The sequence below is a fragment of the Salminus brasiliensis genome, chromosome 1 (assembly GCF_030463535.1).
Source record: "Salminus brasiliensis chromosome 1, fSalBra1.hap2, whole genome shotgun sequence".
Taxonomy (NCBI): Eukaryota; Metazoa; Chordata; class Actinopteri; order Characiformes; family Bryconidae; genus Salminus; species Salminus brasiliensis.
The window spans coordinates 18,567,834-18,591,384 of record NC_132878.1 but is presented as its reverse complement, the minus strand read 5'-3'; the positions used below and the strand labels follow the sequence as shown (position 1 = coordinate 18,591,384).

The following is a 23,551-nucleotide window of genomic DNA, read 5'->3' as shown; positions in this document are numbered from 1 at the left end:
GGGCTGGAGTTCTGGGGGTCTTCGAGCTGATGGGACCCGAAGCCAGACCCTCCCCATGCCAGGTAGAGGTTAAGTATTACTCACGAGAACGAAAAGGGAGAGGAATGGTTTTATAGTGTGAAGTAATTGAAGGGAGGAGTTTGGGCATGGTCCTTATCCCAAACTTTCAGTTATTAAATTAACGCCATTAAATATATTCTATATAGAACTAAAAGATAAAAACTTCCAGAATAATAAAGCAGATTTATTCTATTTTCTAATTTTAATAATGTCAGTTAATTCCAGCTGTTCAATTTGTTCAACAAATCAACAAATTTCAATTTGTTGATTTCTTTCTAATGGTAAACTTCAAGAAATTCAGTATTGTTATACTTCAACAGTAAACAGGCTTTAGGAAACTAAACTGAAACTTCACTACGAATCACTGAGAAACAGTGTAACAGTAACCCTAACCATTACCCTAACCCATTCAAAAAAGCATTTCATCAGCCTAACCTAAAGCGCAAGCGAGAACGCGACCTACTATCAAATCTGTTCCACTATTTGCGCTCCTCATACCTTGGTTTCCTTCCCATCCCTCGTGTGCCGTGGAAGGGTCTGGCATGCCGATGGTGTGATGCGTATGGTTTGACCAGGCCAGGAGTGAGTTCAGACTATTCTGGGCACTGGGGGAGTCTGTGTAGCCCAGCAGTCCAGGGTGCAGGTGGGGGTTGTGATGATACTGATGCTGGTGATCATGAAGGTGTCTGTTGTTGACAGGAGGAGTCAGGATTGCAGCTTCGTTGACAAAAATGGAACTCTCCTCATCTTGACCACCAAAATGACCTTGATGGAGGCTCTGAAAAAAGAACAAAAACATGAAAATGCAACTTAACCAAAACATAGAAAGTCCGTTTACAAAGCGGTCGCCACAGAAATTTCAAAGCAAAGCTTATGTTGGACCAAAAGAAAACATTGTATTTTAAAACAAACACCGGACGAAATATCACTTAACTCTTTAATGTGGAGAAAAAAAGCAAACCTTTCTATTCTAATTTCACTATAGCCATGAAAATGTATGAGAAGTGTAAAAATTAACGAGATTAGGAATCATCCCGTGTGGTAGATCTTTTATTACAATAGCCCCCATATAAAATGTAATAGAGGCCCTTCTAAAAACACTGCTCTTTATTTGTATTTCACTGGCTCTTTAACTTCTTGGAGTGCTTGGACCCCAGTTTCCCAGATTGCCGCTTGTGATGTACAGTAATTTGTAGACTGTGGAAAAGCTCTCATAGCAGTTGTGGCAGTCAACAGCAATCAGCAAGCTCTACAATTTTAGATGATGATGAAATAGAAGCTGACTGTCCTAGTTGGTAATAGAGATCATTTATACATTTTTGCTTACATTCCAAAAAGAAAAATATTAAAAATCAATCAATAAATAAATAAATAAATAAATAAATAAAATTGCAACAAATTTTACTCCTCATGAATTGTGGCTCTCTTTTCACATTTCAGTTATGTTATCTTAGTTTGCAGTGGTAAAAACTAAAGCTGAAAGCTACATCTGTGGGCTGGGCGAATAATGACCATGAGCTCCTCTCCGGGATCTCCCTTCCGAAATTCAAAGCTCATCTCACAATAGACAAATTTGGCTTATTCATCACTTAAAATGAAACACGTTGACCTTTAATATGTGTCTTTAATAATGTGATTTTAATGCAGTTGTTGCATTTACCTGATCTCTATGGAAAACATGATCTTAAAAACTTTAAAAAACATCTAAAAAACATTTTTGGTCACAACTACTAAGCAAGCCAACCAATTCATAGGAGAATATTTCCCACTTACTGATTCTCTAATAAAACTAATAAATAATACGCCTCCTCACAAACCATCACAGTGCATCAAACTTTCTTTATATAGAGGCCAAAGTCTCTAATTATATCGGCAGTGAGACGTAAGCATTAAACAGAATTTGACAGCACACTCAAGCTTCCTCTACCACACAACACAGCAAGAGTAAACAAAATCTCAGGCAAAATATAACAAGAGCTAGCTGATCTGATTACAGTGGTTTTGTTCTCATCCTCTCTCCATCTGTTCTCCTTTCTCTCATCTTTCTCGCATGTCCTAAACTGGGCAAACAGCTCCTTCTGTGTCGTGACTGTTTGCTAAAGGTCAAACTGACCAATCAAGTGAGCTACTTTAGACGAGCTTCAATAAATGCCACAGTCCAGAGCACACAATAAACTGATCTAGTCATGATCAATTTATGTGTTTACTCATTACAAGTAAAACATGGGAAATCCAAAGAAAAGCAGGGCTAAAGGCCAGGACCACCATTGTAAATTGATTTCATGCATATTTTTTTTATTCTAAAAGGACTAATCCATTTGCTACTGTGGTTAAGGTTAGGTTAGGCTAGGAAAGTCGTACTTTATTAAGAAAGTGGTGGATAGTTACTACTTGTATTTAGTACCCATGTAGTTTTAAATGACTGTTGATTTATTTGTGTGTATATATATATATATATATATATATATATATATATATATATATATATATATATATATATATATATATATATATACATACACACACACACACACACACACACACACACACACACACACACACACACACACACACACTGTAGCGAGGAGGTGCCGCTTGGAAACTGCAGAGAATGTTACGAAGCTCAGCACCAATTGGACTTGTGTCCAAGATGTTAATCAAACCTGATCTTGGCCAAGAAAGGCTGCACGCAAACCAAGATGGCAGTGAATCATCTAGTCATGTCTGAATGCTTTTTTTTGATTCACTAGATGGAAAAGAATAGGAAAAGGCATCTGAAATATGCCCCCCCCCCTTTTCACATTCTACTAAAATGTCACTGTTCAGGCTACACGGTCACATCAGAATGACAACAAACGGCAACTGGAGCATAAAGTCTGTGCCTATACATGAGTTTGTTTTCACATGGTGTGGTATCCAAGAATTCCAAGCAGTTATATCATCATGTCCTTTATCATATCATTACAAATGCAACTGTAACACTTTTAGAATCATTTCATGAAACAGATATGCAGTTTTTCAATCTATTTCAACCTAATTATTTTATTATTTAATTAATAACTGGTACATAATGAACTACATTTAAAGTCTGTATATTGTCTGTCTCCCAAAAATACTTTTGACTTATTGAATTTGGTAGTTTCTCTACATGATCAAAATTTCATGATAAATGGACTTCCAGTGAAAGAAGGCTTTTCCTGCTCCTGTAAAGCTGCCATTTTGGAGATGAAATCGTTTTTGTGATGAAAGATATCCACTATAAGTTCAAGGGCAAGTCTTTCACTACAAGAAAGACTAATTAGCAACAGTTTAAGGAGTGTGCTGCTGTGGTTGGTCTGTAATTAAACCTCAAATAGTTTACCTTGGCTATGTAAAATACAAGTTATTAGTGATCGGTAAAAAGTATGTAATGCAATGTAATGTAAAATTGTAACACTATTTAGACAAAAAAATATTAATATTTGTTTTGACATAAATTGTACATTTTCATTGATGCCTTGAATACTCTTAAATGTACCAAGAAGTATGAAGAAACAGCAGTTTTTAACATTTTATAAAATGTCTATCTATACTGGTAAATCGAGATGCTCCACTGTAATAATCTTCTCCCAGTGGTTTGCACTTAGAACAAGCAATAGACATGAGCTTTAAATGAGTGCTGAAGGCAAGTCAGGTTTTAATGCCCAAATTAGTGTTACCAAAGGTGCAAAGTGTTAGAATCTGCCCCAAAGTCTGGGGTTAATTGGAACTTCAAAAGCTACACTTTTGAATTATAGGAGTAAAAATTAATTATTCCAATTTTTTATGAATGTTTACCAGCGGCGGCACCCGTGACTTCCAAAGGTTAAAATGCGAAGCAGCACTTTTAAAATAAAGCTGTTACAAAATTCAAGTTTTTCTTGTCCCACCTGTATTGTAAATGTCCAGTTGTAGCAGCATCTATACATTAGACGTATATATTTGGAGTCAGTGGGATTTCAGTTTTTTGGCCCATGTACGGGCCCATTATATAATATTCTGCAATATTCCAATAAATGGTACAATACAGATGCAGCAGAGATTAAGATGCAGCAGGGCTTAAAGTGCTGTAGTATTTCTTTATTTAGGCTCATGTGCTTTACAATATAATAGGCAGGATTTGTGAATGAGCTTCTCTAGGATCTTATCAATGTGTTTAAGGATAATGCAGACTTAAGAGGTTAACTCCACCCCCACCCCCCATCTCCTTAGCCTTAAGGCAACCTTTTTCCACCAAAGTGTCCAAATGAATCATTGAATTGCCTCCGTCTGCATTGATTGGCCAGAGAGGGTGATGTACACAGAGCTGGTTTTTAATTATTTTGTCTTGCCTCTTATTTAGGGAGCTTTCATTATCATCAATCATTAACTTGTTTATTAGCGCACAGTCAAGAGGCAGACGCCAAGACCGATGAGCCTCGAATTGCTCTCATTACCCCAGATAATGAATCAGAGACTGTGCTCTGTGCATGCGTGTCTGCGCGAGAGTGAGATAGACGAAGAAATGAGAGACAGACGTTTGACTGCAGTCTAGCCTCTGCTGTGTAGTTTAGGCTGAGGAAAGAAATGATTTCCTGCCCAGTGGCTCTTGCACACCTGATTTGACTGAACCTGAAAGGAAACGCAATGGGACTGGAAGTAATGAGCACTTCTGAGTTCAGGCTGCTGGTTCGCTCATTCGTTTCGATGGGTTTGTTAAGGTGTGTGTCAGAATGGCTTGCTGAACGTTGTCCAGTCTAAAAAAAAACCCAAAACAAACCAACAAAAAAAAAAAACAGCTTAAGACGGAACTGACGACATCCTACAAGAGTGAGGGGGGGATAGAAGACATTTGCCGTGACTGGTGGGCAGATGGGTCATATGGAATAGATTTATGAATACTACATAGACATACAGATAGATAGCGAGATGGAAGGGAGAGAGACGGAGAAAGAAAATAGAAAGACAGCTTGACAGATAGATAGGCAGACAGAGGGATCAAGAGACAGACAGACAGATCAATAAATAGATTAAGAGACAGATATACAAATAAACAGACAGGTAAGTAGATAATTTGAAAGACAGAGAAAGACAGATAAGACAATTAAGACGGACATAGAGAGACAGAGAGGGGTAGACAGAAAGACAGATAGCTAGATAGACAGGCAGACAGACACACACGGATAGACAAAGAGACACAGAGACAGACAGAGACAAATACACCGATAGACAGATAGATAGTAGGAGACGGACAAATAGAAAGATAGATATTTCGGTAGACAGACAAAGACAGATATACAGACAGACAGACAAAAAGAAAGATGGACATGTACAGACAGAGAGAGACAGAGAGAGACAGAGAGAGAAAGAGAGAGAAAGAGAGAGAGAGAGAGACATACACAGACAGACAGACAGAGGTAGACATACAGATAGACATCGATTCAGAGACAGCTCAAAAGACAGACAGAGATAGATCCAAAGATGGATCAAGTGATAGATAGATACACAGACAGACAGGTAGACAGATAGACAGACAATCCACAGATGTGCTTGTTTCAGTGTTCGACAAACAGATAGACACAAAGAGACCGATACACAGACAAACAGAGCCAGCGACAAATACACAGACAGAGACAGACAGACAGACATAGATTAAAAAACAGCTCAATAGACAGAGATAGATAGATCAAGAGATTGATAGACTGCTGTGGTTAGCCAATTTAATCTGTAATTAAACCTGGTTTAAAAAAAAAGTTTATTATTTAAAATACAAGTTATTAGAGATCAGTAAAAAGTATGTAATGCAAGTCATTATTTTGAAAATGTAACACTATTTAGACAAAAAAATAGTAATATTTGTTTTGACATAAATTGTACATTTTCATTGATGACAGATTACGCAGGTAGACAGACAGAGACCGGTAAATAGACAATTATAGAGAAACACAGATACTGAGATCAAGACTCAGGAGAATCCACAGATGTTCTGTGTTTATCATCAGATAGACACAAAGAGACAGATAGACAAACAGACATAGATTCAGAAACAGGTCAAGAGATAGAGTAGATAGACAGGTAGATAGACGGGTAGTCAGACAACTATCGAGACAGACAGACGCCAAGATCAAGACTGAGAATCCAGATGTTCTATGCTTGTTTCAGTGCTCTGTGAAAAGCAGTGTGACTGCAGTTTGCCTCTCAGTGTATAAAAAAAACCCACTGATGCACCGTGCATGAACTTATCAAAGATCTCATCAAATCAATAATGTGACTTAATTACTGACTGACCTTTGACCAAAATGACAGGAACACTTTAATCATCAAAACACCCACAGAAACACTCATCTGGATCTGCGACGAGACACATTTTGGATGCTAACAGCACACAGTGTAAAAACACAAACACTTGCATGTTGGAGCTTTCTGCGATATCAGCAGGGCACAGACCAAAACCACAGTGCTAGCAGCAATCCAGAAAACACACGTGAAAAAAGATGCAGCGAGAGATGCAGCGAGACTGTGTGCTGAATAGTTGAGCGACAGCTTTATACCATCTTCAAAGTGGGATGAGAGAAGGTTTGGGAGAGATTTCGTCTGACATCACCGGTTGGGTGTTTTGGCAACAAGAAAAGACGGAATGAGGAAAGAAAGGGAGGAGAGGAGGAATTTCATCTTTTAGAAGACAGCTGCATCTCAAGGCCCACGCTGAGTGCACAACCTTTTATGGCTTGAAGCTTCTAGCTACAGGATATAGGAATAGGAAAACACACACAAACAGATAGAGAACAGTCTCTTTCTCTCTCTCTCACTCAATTTTTCCAGATGTTAAGCCCCAGTCAACCAGCAAAGACATGTTCATGGTGCAATTTTAGTGCAACTGGAGTCTTGGGGGCAACACTGGTAACAAACACTAGAAGTTATTTGTCACCCAAAAAGTTTTTGGCTATTGTAACCAAAAGTACATTTCTGTTTAACATACTGTGGGGAATTGCTTGTAGCATAGAGGTTAACAAACACACGTGTCACCCACCGATCCCTGCTGACCGTCCAGCGGTATGACCATGGCGGGGAGACTCCGTTGCCTTCCATGCCTCCAGCTGTCCAGCAGCCGGCGCTGGGTCTCTAGCCGTTCCCGCTCTTTCTCGACGCTGCGCTGGCCTTCACGCAGCCGCTCCAGACTCTGCTGGTAGTCCTGCAGCTGCTCCTGCAGCTCTTCCCGCTCCTGCTGCAGCCTCTGTGCCTCCAGGTGGCACTCCTGCTCCCTCTGCTCCAGTGTGTTCTCCTGCTGGCTATGCCGAAGCTGCCGGGCCTGGCACTCACGTTCCCACTGCTGCTGTTCCCGAGTAAGGGCGGTGCGCAGCCGGGCCACGCCCGCTGCTTCCTCTTTCCGGCGCTCCGCCTCTCGCTGACGCTCTTGCTCCTGCAGACCGACCGTGGGTCGGGGCTGTACATGGTGGGGGGCGGAGCTTGACAAAAGGAGGAGGAGGAGCCGCTGGACTTCGTAGCAACTATCCTGGATGGTGACGGCCGCCTGTTGGAAGACCACACAATTCAGCACAGGAACGTTGTCAACAAAACATCTAAACAAGCCTAAAAACGAGTCCTAGAACCTTTTTGGCTACAATGAGCTAAAGTATGTAGACGATAAAGGGTACAAAACTGCATTTAAAGAACATCTCTTCAACTGTTAAGCAAGGGGGTGGATCAATCATGCTTTGGAGTTGTGTTGCAGCCAACACTGCTTCGCCATCAGCAGCCGGAGCCCGAGAGAGCACAAATTAACATGCTCTTTCTGGGTGGGTACATAGCTCTCATTTTTATGCTGGCCAGCACAGCCATCTGTTGGCTGAGGAATTAAGAGCTGGGGATCCAACGCCTTCCTCTGAATGCATAGGCTGTCTAGTGGTGCTGCATTGGTGGCAGGTTGAAAAAGAGGCTGTGTCTGACTTTACATGTAACAGAGGAAGCTTGTGCCTGTCCTCACCCTTGTAGTGTTGGGGGCATTGCAAGTGATGGGGGAGTCCTAGTGAGTGGGTGGGTCATTTGTCTCAGCTAAAATTTAAGAGAAATTAAGTCAAATAAAAAATAAAAAACGCAAAAGATGGTAATAAAAAGTAATGTTGAATAAAATAATAAAGAAATGTGTCATCATAACTTGTCTTTGGGAAATCAGATCATCGTTTTTATTTGTTTAACTATTCAAAGAAACAGACATTCTGAATAAGGGTTTTACATGTCACTGTAACAATCTGCAATATAAATTTTGGCAAAAGATGGCCAATACAGCCAAAGAATACAATTATTTTGACGTACATCATGTTAGATGTCATTTAAAGAGAATGTGAGCTTGTACAAAGTATCTACAGTGGAGCAGACAACCAAAGCAGTGGTCTCCAGCCTGCCTGGTGGAGAGCTATCTTCCCTTAGACTCTACCTCATTCATCTAATTACTTCTGTCAGAAGTCCTTGATTGGCTGCATGGGGTCTTAGATCTGAGCTGGAGCTGAAATCTGCAGTATGGTAGCTCTCCAGGAAGAGGGTTGGAGACCACTGAACTAAAGTCTTACCGTTTCACTGAGTTATGGACAAAACACTTATGTTTTTTCAAGTTCTGTGAAATTGCACACTCACTGACTCACTACTTCAGGGTGAGTGCAACAGCCGCATGCAAATTTAACTGGATTGCTCATCCCTAAATTAGTACTCTTCAGTGATCACTTCACGCCTCTTCACTCGAGCAACCACCAGGCAGCACAGATTAAAAGATTTAAGTGGCTTTACTTGCCAAGTGTCATAAGGGCACTGGAAAACTTACTCATCAGCCTTTCAGTATATGCTTTTTTGTTTCTAGAAACTCTCTTCTGAAACTCCTTACTGGCTTCTGAGCGACTCGGTCAAGGTTAACTTACAAAGGAATTTTAAATTTTCGCCTCAAGTGATGGGGAAATAAATGCAGTGTCTGTGGACTGTCCTTACAGTAATACTTTAACATGTTTCAAACTAATTGCTGTCTGCTGGATCTGCAGCATATTCTTTCCTGTAATTAACAGCAATTTACATGTATTTAGAAAAAAAAGAAAATCCACTTACACATACTAAAACATACTTACACGCCAAAGGGAAAGTGTCCACCCATTATATTCTATTACAATGGGTAGTATTTAAGTCTCTTTTAGTAAATAACAAAAAAACTAAAGAATTCTTTTCCGACTAGAGCCAAAAGGCAAACTGTCGAAAGCAAAATTACAATTTACCTAGCACAAATTAAGGATTGAATTATCTGGAATATGCTCATTTGTATGTTTTATTGTACAGTTAGCTAGCATGCGTAGATGCTACATGCAGCGTAGATGAACATATAGGCTGAACATCACCATCCACAATAGTTAAATGTATCATTTATAAATGTAGCAGCACTGTGCTCTCACCAGTATCAAGTTATCAGATCTCAGTTATCAGACAAATTTATTTATTATTTAACATGTTAATTTCAGAAAGACATGAAAATGTTAAACTCACACTTAAAATATTAATTACATGGGGTTGAAACTCACCAAGGCCTCTTAACTTCATGCTAGTGATCATGATTGACTACACCTGGTAGTGCATTGGTTTGAATTGACCACCACACAAAACAACGGGAACATCTGAGTGCCTCAGTGAATACCTAAGAAGGATCTGAGATTTTAGTGCCACTACTTCCTTTAGATTTTACGGTTTACAGTTGGTAAATTAGCTAACGGAGGTATTTTTGTTGACCAGTCTTTAGGTCCAGCCCCAGTTAGGAAACGCAAACAGCAAAAATCTAGAGTTACCGTGGGCTTAATTAACGGTGTGCAACAAATACAGCAATTAGCTAAAAAACACGGCTGCGTTCGTTTAACACTGTACTCAGTGGTGCATGAACAAGCTTTAGCATGATTACAGAAGTCACTACAAAAGATTTTACAAACATATGTAACTACAGACATGCGTCTAAATCACAGCACAGGAGATGACTGATTTCCATGGTGCAGATGGTGAGCAATCTAAGTAGTATGAAAATGAGACTGAAACAGAACCATTTCATATGTGAGTCATGTGGTGTGTGCATTGAGGGATTTTAGACCTCTTAAAAGGCCTCATGTGTTTGTGTTTTGGTGTGTGTGTGTTTGTGTGAATTATAGGGAGATGTGTGTGTTTTAAAAGATACAGGGAAACAAACTATGATTCACTGTAATTACTTTGTGTGTGTATGTGTGTGTGTGTGTGTGTGTGTGTGTATGTATGTGTGTGTGTGTGTGTGTGTGTGTGTGTGTGTGTGTGTGTGTGTGTGTGTGTGTGTGTGTGTGTGTGTGTAAAATGAGATCACCTGCAGGCTGTACAGCAACTGGGTCAAACTCTGGACACTCTGGCACACCTGGACATAAACACACAAACAAAAACTATGACTAAACAAATACTAGCCACTCCCAATAACGTAATACAGAGTTAGGTTACATGTGCAAATGATGATCTCATCACAAGGCATTTATATTCATCAGTGTAGGCTATTTACTTTGAGATGCAGTTGGTGGTGGACACGAGTTTATATACACACGCATCATTAACATGAATGTTTTGGCCGTTTTAGGCAATCAGTAATTTCACTGAACATACATCTTACTTAGAAAACATGGGGGGTATAAGTACATCTACTTAAGATTATATAATTAGGTGTTGCAGAAAGTTGTTCATCTTACCAAGGCCTCTCAACTTTGTTAGTGATCATGATTGACTACAGATAATAGTATCTCTTACAAATGATTTAATTAACAGCTGGGAGGTCCAAGGCACTCTCCCTAGACCCAGTTTACACCTGATCATTTAATCTGTCTTGAGTATCAGGATTTGATCTGGATAAGGGCAAACCATCATAACGCAGGTGTAAACGCACCCAAGACACATGTAAAGCCGATACAGATCTGATCTTTCAAACCACCTCAAGAGGTGGTCTGAGGCACTTTTGAGCCACTTATTGTTATAGCAGTGCAAACACATTAGTCTCTTCAAGAATCATTCAAGAACTGAAACCTCCCCCAGTACAACCGAAACACTAGTAATAACTGCTGATAAACTAGCGAATTAGCATATTCCATCCCACACAGCGATCAGATTACAGTCAGACTAACTGGGCATGAATTTGACTACCGAGTGCAAATGCATGTGGGATACAGTCCAGGTACTAGTCACAAAGTGACTGTATGCAATCACAGTCTTGGAGCCATTTTTAAGTAAAGGTGCGTATTCTAAGATCACTAATCTAAGCATAAGTGGCTGTAAACTTAGTACAAGGTTTGTCAAACTACCCAAACTGTAATCCTCAACTGAGAGGACATCAGTTTGGAGGGGCAGGAACAACCCAAGAACCACCAGGGAAGAGGCCAGCCATAAACTGGAAGCTGCTGGAACACCAGTGTCACTATCTACAGTCAAGTACGTTTCACTTTGCCATTGACTCAGAGGCTTCCATCCAAAAAAAGAAGCCCCCGCTCCAAAGATTTACGGTCAGATGAAACAAAGACTGAGTGGTATGGTCACAATGAACCATTCAACTCCAAGAACACTGAACTAGCTGTTAAGCATGGTGGTAGTAGCATCATGCCCTGTGGCTGTTATGCTGCCAGTGGACTCGTACTTCTTTAGCATAACATCAAAACGTCAGCTAGATGGTTTAAACTCATGTTCGGGTGTTCCAACAAGACAGTGACTCCAAACACACATCAAAAGTGGCTGTAAAAATGAGAAAAAGAGGCTAAATTGAAGCTTTTGGAATGGCCTTTCCAAAGCCCGGACCTTAACCCTAACAACAGGTTGACAAGTGCTCAGTTTATGATTCCAGACACCTATAAAATAAGACATTTTAATAAGTGTATAATAAGCTGACTTCTATTAGGTTAGTTGCATCATATTACGACAATGTAGCATGGAGATTTGATTTTGTATTAAAATTATCATCATGTATCACCTGTGTGTGCCATTAGTTACGCTAAAAACAAAACTAACCAAGAGGGCGGTCTGGCGCTCACAAACTGAAATCACGCTGACATTAATTGCAGCTGCATTAATGAAGCCCGTGTATACTGACCCTACTCTGATTAAACTGAAATGTATGGCATAATTAAATCGATTGCATCTTACTTCTATATAGCTTACAGTGGCCATATTTTTTTAGCCAAATGAAACTTCTCTCTCAACTAAAAATCACCCACAGAGGACTACGTTTAATCAAGCCTACAGAATACATCAGGGGGAGATTCTGGCAATGAACATTCCTTGTTTATAATCCAAGGTGAAAACAGATTGCCCTCTTGAGGATTTATGCATGTTGGCCGCTTGTCTATCTCTAGTATACAGTGCCATCTGGTGGTCTCATTTTTCTGGTGTTGGCCTAATATCAACAGACATGCAATTTATAGCTAAATTCCTCCATCAATTTCCAATTTCTACATCAGTGTATTTCACCATGCTCTTCCCAGTATAAAGTATAATAAGGTGGAAAACGAGTATCTGCTAAAGTCACATCTCTACTATTTCATCAGCCATGTTTAATGAGTGCATGCATATTTCTCTACCCACAGTCACTAAAAATCACCATCATTCTTCATGACTTTATTATACTAGTTATACACTGGGAATTCAGTGTTTGGAGGGCTGAGCATTCAGAGCAATCCCCAAAAGAAACTTTTACGTAAGTCAATAAACTATACATTTAATTTTCCATTTCCATTTCTTTTGTCACTTAGGAGGATTTTCCAACCATCACCACTTGGCAAACATCTGTAAGCATCTTTACAACTGAGCATTTTACATTAAACCACCATCACTGACTGACTTTTTTTGGACAAACATGTTCAGTCACATGGAATTTGCAACTCAAATCAATGACTCAAATTTCGCCGGCAAAAGACAGTCCATATGAATAAAATATGGTGGAATCCAGGACATGTACCTCAAGGTGGACCAATGCTATTGAAATGAACAGACAAACGCTAATGTGCCATTCCCAACTACACACGTTTACAGACAACGCATCTCATGAGCTGCATGACTGTCAATTGAGCACTTGTGAAAACGCTGACTAGTTGAATGTGTGACTGCATGCTAATATACATTCAGCTGTGTGTATATATAATGGGTGAATTATCTCTTTAAATATAAAAACTTCTCTTTTAGCTTATGCCTGGGTCAGCACAGTGGCTTTATCAATGTAATATACGGCGCGGCACCATCCAAGGCGCCAACAGAAGCAGAAACGAAAGGACTGAAGGAAATGAAGGTCTAATTATCACTGTTCATTTTTAATGAAATGGTGCCCTAGAGGCAGTGAAATGGACTCTCTCCTTATTCTGAGCTCATTAATGTTTCATAATATTAAGACTGGGATGTGATTTTAGCAGAAGAACCTAAATTATTAATGATACTGTGTGAGACTAATAACCATATTTCTAGCAGTGAAAGGGGCTATTTGTATAGAGGTTCTACTTAAAACATCCACTCTCAAACTTCTACTAGCTTTCTGCACTATTAACTATACTGCTGCTTACAGCAGTTGCTACATGCAGACTAAATATAACTAATTTCATAATAATAATATTTTTAATGCTACTGAAATTTAGTTTAGGGAACTAAACTGTCTGTAAATCAATAGGTTTTTTTTATAGCAATGTCTGAGTTATTATGTTTCTATGGCAATGTATGTTGTCAGTGTGGTACTTCTATCAATCTGATGGGTTTTAACAGTAATGAGTTCCTTAAACCACTATTAACTATCTGTTGTATCTGGTTTGGTAGTTTTTATCAAAAATGTTTAAATAGTTCTGACCAGAGGAGGATGGATGGGTCCCCCTTGTGAGTCTTGGTTCCTCCCAAGGTTTCTTCCTCCAGCTCTGAGGGAGTTTTTCCTTGCCACTGTCGCCATTGGCTTGCTCACTGGGGGTCTTTGACCCTTATGTCTTACGTTACTTCTTTTTTGTCTTTGTCTTTTACTAATTACTAATTATGTAAAGTTGCTTTGTGACGACAACAGTTGTAAAAAGCGCTATACAAATAAATTTGATTTGACTTGACTTGACTTACCACAACCACTGGTCCACTAGTTCTTATATTGACACCTGATTCTAACCAGGAATTTTCTTTAATCAGAATAATCCTCAGCAAACTCTTGCTTGTTCTGGTCATCAGAGTACAATTCTTCTTCTTTATGCTTTTGGTGAGTTTTTTCTGCAAAGCTGCTTTGGGGCAAGGTCTGTTTAAAAACTGTAAACGGTAAATGGGAACTTACCTTGATGTGCATATTATGATTCTCAATTGCTGTGCTATGATACTGAAGCTGGAGGTCCACACCTTCCTCTCCTCCCACCTCCTCTTCCTCACTCCTTGGCATGTCCAATAAAAGGGATTCAGCTTCAGTGGGCAGAAGAGGAGATGAAGCAACAGGAAGTGGTTCTGCCATGTCAGAGGTGTCAGGTGCAGTCTGCTCCTCGAGTGCTGGCAAGATAGCCGGACCAGAGGGGGAGACACAACGAGATGACAGAGCTGCTTTCAGACTCTCCGCTGGAAAACAAATAGGGAAAAAAAAAAAAAAAGTTGACAATCGTATATTTCACATATTTATTTTACCTGATCAGCAGCAACACACTTGATTCTTCTGGTTCAATCCATTGGCCTTAGTCTTTAAGCAACTGATCAGATGTGCATTCCATTTGTTGGAATGAAAACATGCAGCTGCACCAGATCGGAATGAGATAGGAATCCTTTGCCATATGTATAATAATGTCAACCTCCAGGATAGAAAAGCCATAGCTGTAAGGCTGTGATCTTCAGGATCCCTCATGCTTTAACTAACTTAATTCAAGTGATCAGCCTTACCAAGCCAGTTACCCTTCCTGATTTAAAGTGAGTATGTATAAACAGATGTACTACAGTTTTTAAAATCCCACTTTCCTGTTAATAGGAGAGAAAAGAAGCATGTCAGTACAATGTCTCGTGTTTGCTCACTCAACTTTCTCTGGCTACAAAATTAATTTAAAGGATCCATTCAGATTTGAGTTGTTGACCAGTGCGCTACTGGATTACATTTTGTTGGAAGTTAAGAATTGTGCCATTAGTTGAACAAGGCAATCAGAAATCAAAAACATAGCATAAACAGCTTTAAAAACAGAGATTAGGAAAGGTTACATACATAAACTCAAAAACAGCATCATATTGGACCTCAACAACTCCGCTGTTCTGGCTTATGAATGTGTAAATTTCACCTTCTTTGAGGGCAGCATTGAGAAGGACAGCAGCATGGGGAAGCTCATCTGTTCCGGGCCGCACTAGCAGTCTGGGCTCTTTTCCCACATCCCTATGACCCGCCATGGCCGAGAGCTCTGCATAGATCTGCAGCTTCTCCTCCAGACTGGAGCAGATTAGCTGGTCCTGACCACATAGAGACTCTACCAGAAGGATGGAGACCAAGGTTAATATCCTTACTTTCCCATTATGGAGTATTGAATGCATTAAGATTTGGGCCTTTTAGCAAAGGCAGTCAACACAACAAAATGTTAAAAAAGGTAAAAGGGTCTAAAGACATCATCAGCTGTGCACATATATGTGATTTAGTTGACACAATGTTATTGAATGTCATTGAAGCCGGGGACTACTTTACGGTTTAGATGTAGAAATGCTAGCTGTGATTAGACACAACACAGAAATAAGGACAACGGACAGGAGTAAAAAATTATCAGACGCCATGTAAAGTAGCTTGTAATTGTACTTGTGCCAATTGTGTGTTTCAGTGATCGTAACATGTACGGTTATTGTCTCAAGAGGTTTCCTGTTTTCAATGAATGATACAATATATTCAAATATGCCAAAAACTAAATAAAAAGATGTATTATTATTAAGAATTAATATTAAGCAGACCATGGTTGTCAAACAACATAACATTCTCTATTAGCAAAATAATGGCTTTCTGAACTGGAATCTGAACTGGAACTGTTCATTTAATTTATTATGGAATGTGTGTATTATGGTCAACGTGACCGTGTGAGTACTGAAATGTGGACGGCTTTACCTTGTACTTTGTGAATCTTCTGGATCTTTGCCTCAGCCACTCGTCTCTCTTCTTCTGATTCACTTGTAGTGTCATCCTCCTTCTCATGGCAACTGAAGGCAATGCAACACAGTATCAGATTATGTTACACAGAGATGCACAAATGCCACACATTAAAAGGCACAAGCAGTAAAAAAAAGTCCAGTAACCAATCCTCTTTGGTGGGGTCTGGTAACATCATTCATTGATGAACAATTTTTTAGATGGAATTGCTAATGCATTCTGGTTTACCCAAAATGCTTAAGTAATGTCTATAAATACTATTTGGGGACTATTTTGGGGACTATTTGGGGGCTATAATTAGAGACCATTCAAAAATCTTTGTATTGTGCTAGCTCTATAATGACATGCAGTGCTTGGTTCCCGATATTCGTCATTTGTAATATGATTTTTAGATGTCAACAATTGATCGAAATCAACATTCAGCCAGTTTCAGCCAAAAATGTATTCTCACACATCAAAAGGGTCTCTGATGGTTTTTGAATAGTCCACCAACAAACTGCAGTGTTTAGGAGGGTGGTCAAAGACCACTGATGAAGGGTGACCATTGTTGTGTGATGACAATCAACCCTCCTCACCTTCATCCCCCTCCGACTCCTCTTTAAACTCCCCTTCTTCACCCTCACTTTCATCCCCCAAATACCCCTCCTTAAATTCCTCTTCTTCATCATCATATCATCATCTTTCCCCTCCCACAGTTCCCAATGTATATAAGGTCCTCTCAAAATATCCCTAACCAGACTGGATTCGATTAGACTGGATTGGGTCAGACTGGCTTGGTTCAGACTAGACATGGTCGGACTAGACTAGACTGACCATGATCAACTAAGCTGTACCCGTGTATGATTTTCTGTCGGCACATGAAACTCCAACGCTAAAGATCCAGTCTCCTGACTCCTGAATCTGCCTCCTGTTTGCTGGATTTGTGACAAACTGTTGTACCGAGAGTAGTCCAAAATGCCGCTACTCACATCACCACAGCCTCTCGGATGAGCCTCATCCAGGCGTTGCGTTCGTCTTTGGAGGCCGTGTGCACTTCGTACATCTCGGGGCCCGCTGAGGATGCGCTGATGAGGAACATGCCTCTCTCCTCATTAGCCACCTCTCTCACTATCAGCTTCTGCAGAGAAATCACTGGGGGCTTCTGGTCCTGAGAGAGAGTGAGGGATGGAGAACAGTCAGAATGCTTAGTGAGCTTTAAAGAAAATTAAGCCATGAATCTCCATTTGCCAACAGCCAACAAGCCCTGATCTTACTCAACTGTGCTAAAAGTCGCTTAGAGTGAGCAAAAAATGAGCTGCTCAGTAACTGAACTGAAACATGGACACAGAGGGAAAACGTTATTGGTTAATAAAACCAACCATGACTCCAATTCTTATGCATTACATCTTTTTAGACAGAAGATATTTGCAGCGTTTTCTCTTTGTTAAGGAAGACGATGAACACGTACGACAGCGGCAAAGATGTACTTCTGGTCCTTCTCCTGCAGGAATACCAGCAGATCATTCAGCAGAAGTGCCAGGACATCTAGGAGTGAACATAAACACATGGGATGAACATGTAAACACTGGTACGGAGGCTTTAGTCAAGCTTGATATTCAACAACTCTGTCAACACAGCCAACAAGACAATAAAATAGTAGCAGATAAAGATCAAGCAGATAAAGAGCTTGCATAGTCTGCCATATAACATAAGACACGGTCAGCCAAGTCAGTGTGGAATGAAACCTGCATTCAATCAGGTGGAGGCATAAAAATAGATTCGTTTGTAGCATTTTATCCACCTGTAAATAAACATTTCAGATGGGGTTCAATCTACAACCCACCCCTATGTTAGTGTGACTGCTGAACTGGTTCCATTTGAGGGGTAATTTTACCATAATCAACATTAATGAGAAGAACTCAAGAAATGTAACACTGGTGGATAATAAACAGTTGTGGCTGAAAGTTTACATACACTCATCAAGGACACTAATGATGGCTAAAGTCTGCAGCTGACCACATAAACCGAGAAAAAGTCTCATGGTCAGACGAGACAAAGACTGAGCTGTTTGGCCACACTGAGGCATTCAACCCAAAGACCACTAACTGTTAAGAATGAGGCTGTCAGGATCATCATCATCATCTGCTTGGTACACTAAGTGGATGGAGAAATGAAAAACTTGGAAACAATTGGGTGTTCCAAGAAGACAGTGACCCCAAACATGCATCAAAGATGGTTGTGGAATGGATAAAGCAGACTAGTATTAAGCTTTTGGAATGACCAGATTTTGGCTGGAACATGCATCTGTTAGTTGGTGCAGCGAAGCTGGGGACCCGCCGCTTTCCTCAGAGCTCAGTTTGCTGCCTGGCGATGCCGCAACAGAGGCGGTGGCTCGCTTTGCATCTTTTGGTGGCAGACTTTGCATTTATTGGAGGACATGTGTGTCAAGTCCTCCTAGTGCTGGGAGCACTGCTAGTGCTAGGAGGAGCTACGGACAGGTGGGTTAACTGGCAGTACCAAATTGGGAGAAAAATGGGATTTTTTATTTCACATATAAAATAAAACATAAAAAGAATGCAGTCAGAAGCTTGCTGGTGGCTTTTAAAGCAGTCTGGTAAGGTGCAAATAATTATGTAACATATTTAACTTAATATTAAATAATGAACTCCAGGTTGGTTTCTCAAAATGTCCAAATGCCCATTATTTTGCCCATGATATTTATGCCCATATTAAGTGTATGTAAACCTCCAACCACTGTAACACTCCAACTGTAACACACAAAACTGCTTAAACCATTGGGTTTGATGGAATGAAAATAAATAAATAAATAAATAAATAAAAAGATGTTATCAGTGAATTTCTTGAAAACGAACCAATTTTCCTCATCATTTAAAACATTAAAATTTAGAAAATTGGTGTTCGCCCCCCTTTAATAAACTCCTTGAAGTTTTCTACTCTCTGTCTATTTTCCCTCACCTTTCAGCCTCCCGGTGGCAGTCTTCCAGAGAAGTGGGCCACGATGCAGGAGAGCTCTGCCACTGGCCATGTCCTGCTTGCGGAAGGTGAGGCCGTTCTTCAGCTTGGCTGAGCTTTTATTCTCCATGCGGCTTAAAACTTCGCTTAGCCACTGGCTCTGCTCATGCTGGCTCACCCGCAGATCCACTGCCGAGATCAACTCACGGATATGAGCCAGGGCAGCGGACAGGTCAATGTGCTCCTCTGTACCTTCTGATAGAGTGTGGAAGAGAGAGATTTATTTCAACTGAGTCAAATGATGAACTGAATGAAGGGAGTCTGCTGAAGCTGGAAATGTTTATCTGAATCGGGGTATTGCGAATTTACCAAATATTCACGTACGGCTCGGACATTGGAGGAACTACAAATAGCACTTTGCTTCGTTTAACTATGTTCGGTCATGAACGTGCGAGTGTAAATGTCTGTGTGGAGAGACCCACCTTCAGTGTACTGCAGTATCCTCTCTAAAAGCACAGGGTATTTGGTGATTCGCTGGGTGACTAATAAAATGCACTCTGGGATTTCCCGCCTCTTTACCAGGGAGTTGCTACTCTGTTGCTATGAAGACCATAAGGACAGGGTAGGCTTTAGAATCACGTTGTCAAACCAACATCAGAAGCAGAAAAGCTTATTTTCAGGAAAACAGTGATTAGTGCAGTGGTCACCTACACAAGTTATACTAAGCATTATTATTCTGTACATGCATTAAAGACATCATCTCACTTTAAACTGAAGACACAGTTTAATATCAAGTATTTAATAAAACTCTTACTTTTATAAAGAGCTGAAATCTCTTATTCTGCTGCTGAAGCTCCTTGAAGAAGCTGACTGCTTCAGTGTGGTGGCTGCAGAACTCCCCGTACACCTGCTTCATGTTCTCAGCGTTCTCCTGAGAGAACTACATACACACCAAACACCTCTCTTACTTGCCAGTAAAATCAAACAAACAAAAAACTAAAAGTGACCATAGCATAAGATTGTGTAAACAACTTTTCCTTTAATTAAATAAATAAATTCACCAACCAGAATCCTCAAATTTAGGCAGCACATTTACAGTTATTGCAAAGTTAGACCTATTGTACAAAAAAGTATCATGTCCTGTTGTAATACCTGGATACCAAACATACATGGACTAAAGGCTGTTGGACTACAAGAACAATTTATTCAGACCTTAATAAATGAATATCCACGATACACAGAATACACACTGAATATTTAGAGAAGGGCGGTGGGGGCTCATTGGTTATTGATAACAGGGTTGTGGGTCTACTAAGCTTCCACTCTTGGACCCTTGGAAAAGGCCCTTAACCTTCTCTTTTCCAGGGGTGCAGTAGCACTCTGACCCAGGCTTTCTCAGCTGAGAAATGTGGAAACAGTGGAGCCTGAAGGTTAGAGAAGCGGTCTTATGACCAGATTTCCTGATTTCACCCCTTGAACTGACAGGAACTAACAGGAACCGACAGTGCCATCAAGCAAGGACCCCTACCCACCACTGCTCCTGGGGCAACACAGCTAGCTTTTTTTTTGTTACTAGTCTACATTCTGCAACCTCACACAACCAATCACATTCTATGGCAATGTGAAGAATTACAGATTGTCTGTGTCTTTCTTTCAACCCTGCTGTCTGGTAGCATCAGGCAGTTTACTAGCATCTAGGTCTGTGTGACTACCAGGCAAAATCAGATAGAAAAGGACATTTCCCTTAACTATTGGGACGCTGTCTTCCTTTCCCATTCCAAAGTGAAAGGTTGCCTACCCAATGCCACAGTTTTTCCCTTTTGTAAGAAGGAAAGAATATTCACACCTGCTACTTTTTCTTTGAAGTATTCAGATATCGGCACGCAAAAAAAACAAAACCAATAAAACAGACAGCTGTGTTTAACAGGTGTGTAACAGCTGTAAGGATTAGCACAGGTAATCATAACTCTAGCAATGGTAAGGCTGCGTTCAGAGGTGTGAAAAGGCAGCATTTGGCGGACTGTCTTATCCATCTTATAAGGAGACTTGCATGTTACACATACACACACCCAGTGTGAAGCAATGATCTCGGACATGTAGGGCATTTGCAGGGCACATAACCTTGTGTGCTGTTGTTCTATAACAGCAATGCCCACCTGCTGCAGAAGGATGTCACCCACACGGTGGATGAGGTAGTTCCGATCGCTGTCAGGCTGAGCAGAGCTATACCGTCGCTCCCTCATAGTAGAAAGGAAGTCTCTGTGCAGGAGGAGGAGTTCATCCAAGCATGGGAAAATCCGGCCAAGGGTGTCTGCGTCCAACCCCACCTCCTCTCGCATGCCCCGCCTAAACACCTCCGCCATGATGGTCAGCGTCTGGAGGTGGTGTAACTCTGTCTGCATGAGCTCTAAACAAGAACCAGTACAATCAGAATTACATATTTACCCAAGCTTTTCAGGTTTCATCTAAAAAATGTCTCTGATGTATTGCAATGTTTCAGACAAGACATTTTTGCAACAGAGCTACAAAGCTAACACTGCATTAGAACAACCATTAGAAACTGAGCAACTGCTTTATTAGACTGGTAGCTCAAGGCGCCTGTTCGACTATATTCACAAATGCATAAAACATACATATGTGGGGGTCCATTGAACATTTCTAAATAGAAAGTTTAAAAACCCCCAGTATTTTTATAGCTAGATGAGGACAGATGCAGTTTTTTGTCTTATAGTGAGACCCTTGTTTAACAAAAGCAAATAAACCCCCCTAAATGATATTTTATAGCTTGAAATGTAATGACTTTGATTTCCTAGAGTGAGAAAAAGAAATATCACCTTAGTTCATACTTCCATGATAGCTGTACATCACTACAACTCATAGATGGTCTTCGAGCCATTACTGACCCTTAGAACAAAGGGAGTTTGCAGAATGTGCAGACTACTTAAGGGCCAAGTTTGTATGTACACCCAAACAAACCTAAACAACTACATGTCCTCTCCTTCCTTATTGAATGCAATAATGAGTTCAGTGCAGTGTTTCCTGCCTGTTTTTCTTATTAGCCTCAATTATGCAAGCTGTTGTACTGCGCTAACCGTAGATGACATCCTGTCTCTTGATGGTGTGCTTTTCCTGCCTCTGGCAGAATTGAGGCTCCACTGCCAGACTCCAGGACTCCGCCTCCAAATCCTGAGCATCCGCCCCCAACTCGTTTTGTAGAGAAGCATCCACCGTGTCTGCGGGAAGAACGAAGAGCTGATACTACATCTGCGTTCTATTTTCACTACCAATATGAGAAGGGTCACTGTCTTTACCTTCCATGAGGGAGGACTCCGTGGAGGTGGAGGATTCCACAGTCTGCAGGGCCTCTTCTGATTGGACTGGAATCTTCCATAGGGAGGAATCACTGTCGCCCTCTGGACTCTCAGCAAGCCTGAACAGAAATATAAGTCAGGATGTCCGTGTTCAATCTTTCAAGGAATAGTTTTATATATATATATATATATATATATATATATATATATGTGTGTGTGTGTGTGTGTGTGTGTGTGTGTGTGTGTTTGTGGACACCCATTCTAATGAACGGCTTCAGCTACTTTAAGTAGCATCTACTGCTGATGTCGTTGTGGTCTAGTCCTTGTAGAGAAATTCCCAATAGAATAAGACTCTTTGGAGAAGATATATCATGAACCTGTTGGCAGTATGCCTAATGCCAGGTGTGGGCTAGAGGAGTATAAAGCTTCTACAGCTCAGTGTTGAGAGCAGTGCAACGATGTCATCTGAAATGAGTGGGGGAACAAGTTGAGGAATTGGGGATGAGGTGGGGTGGTGATCATCCAACAATCAGACCTCACTAACACTCTTGTAACTGAATGCAATCAGATCCTCACTTGCAAAGCTCCAAAAACTAGTGAAATCCCTGGACAGTGGAGGTAGTTACGTCCACAAAAGCAGTGTTAGCTTTTTGAATATACTTGATTTTTAGAAGAAACAATGAGTGAGCCATTTATCCATATAGTGTATTTGTCCCTGCCCTGTCCAGGGGATATTCCCGACCGTTTGCACAGCTCTAACTGGTGGGTACAAGTTTCCTTCTTAGCTTTACAGGTCGAGGCTAACAAAGCAAATCTTGGCTGTTGACTACAGGTAAGACAAAGGGATGACTGGCTTTGTTTCATGCACAATCAGAGATCAGAAGATTCTAAAAAGAGGTATCGAGACTGTCAAAGATTGATGAGGAAAGTAAGACTGAGGTTTTCTAACCGCTCTGGAACTAGAGGAACACTTCTGGAGAGAGGGCATGGCAGAGGGGCCGTGTCTTTCCTCTCTCGTGGGGTCATCACTGGTAGGGAGGCTGAAGTGGACATTGGTGAAGATGAAGTACTTTCACGCACTACAAAATCTATATTTGAGAAAACAGAAAAC

General features: G+C 40.6%; 1 protein-coding gene across 6 annotated transcripts in view; it reads right to left on the bottom strand.

The window, feature by feature from the left end:
• arhgef28a (Rho guanine nucleotide exchange factor (GEF) 28a) overlaps nucleotides 1-23,551 on the bottom strand; it is a 93,160-nt gene that overhangs the window by 8,299 nt on the left and 61,310 nt on the right. For all 6 annotated transcript variants that reach the window (XM_072673966.1, XM_072673982.1, XM_072673974.1 and 3 more), the window contains 15 exons: nucleotides 23,390-23,528; nucleotides 22,441-22,559; nucleotides 22,222-22,362; nucleotides 21,286-21,536; nucleotides 19,944-20,069; nucleotides 19,612-19,729; nucleotides 19,133-19,384; nucleotides 17,625-17,701; nucleotides 17,146-17,324; nucleotides 16,136-16,227; nucleotides 15,333-15,515; nucleotides 14,360-14,631; nucleotides 10,409-10,456; nucleotides 7,088-7,588; nucleotides 559-838 (listed from right to left, as the gene is read on the bottom strand). In XM_072673966.1, the coding sequence (XP_072530067.1) occupies nucleotides 559-838; nucleotides 7,088-7,588; nucleotides 10,409-10,456; nucleotides 14,360-14,631; nucleotides 15,333-15,515; nucleotides 16,136-16,227; nucleotides 17,146-17,324; nucleotides 17,625-17,701; nucleotides 19,133-19,384; nucleotides 19,612-19,729; nucleotides 19,944-20,069; nucleotides 21,286-21,536; nucleotides 22,222-22,362; nucleotides 22,441-22,559; nucleotides 23,390-23,528 (2,778 nt within the window). The remainder of the gene's footprint in view (nucleotides 1-558; nucleotides 839-7,087; nucleotides 7,589-10,408; nucleotides 10,457-14,359; nucleotides 14,632-15,332; nucleotides 15,516-16,135; nucleotides 16,228-17,145; nucleotides 17,325-17,624; nucleotides 17,702-19,132; nucleotides 19,385-19,611; nucleotides 19,730-19,943; nucleotides 20,070-21,285; nucleotides 21,537-22,221; nucleotides 22,363-22,440; nucleotides 22,560-23,389; nucleotides 23,529-23,551) is intronic.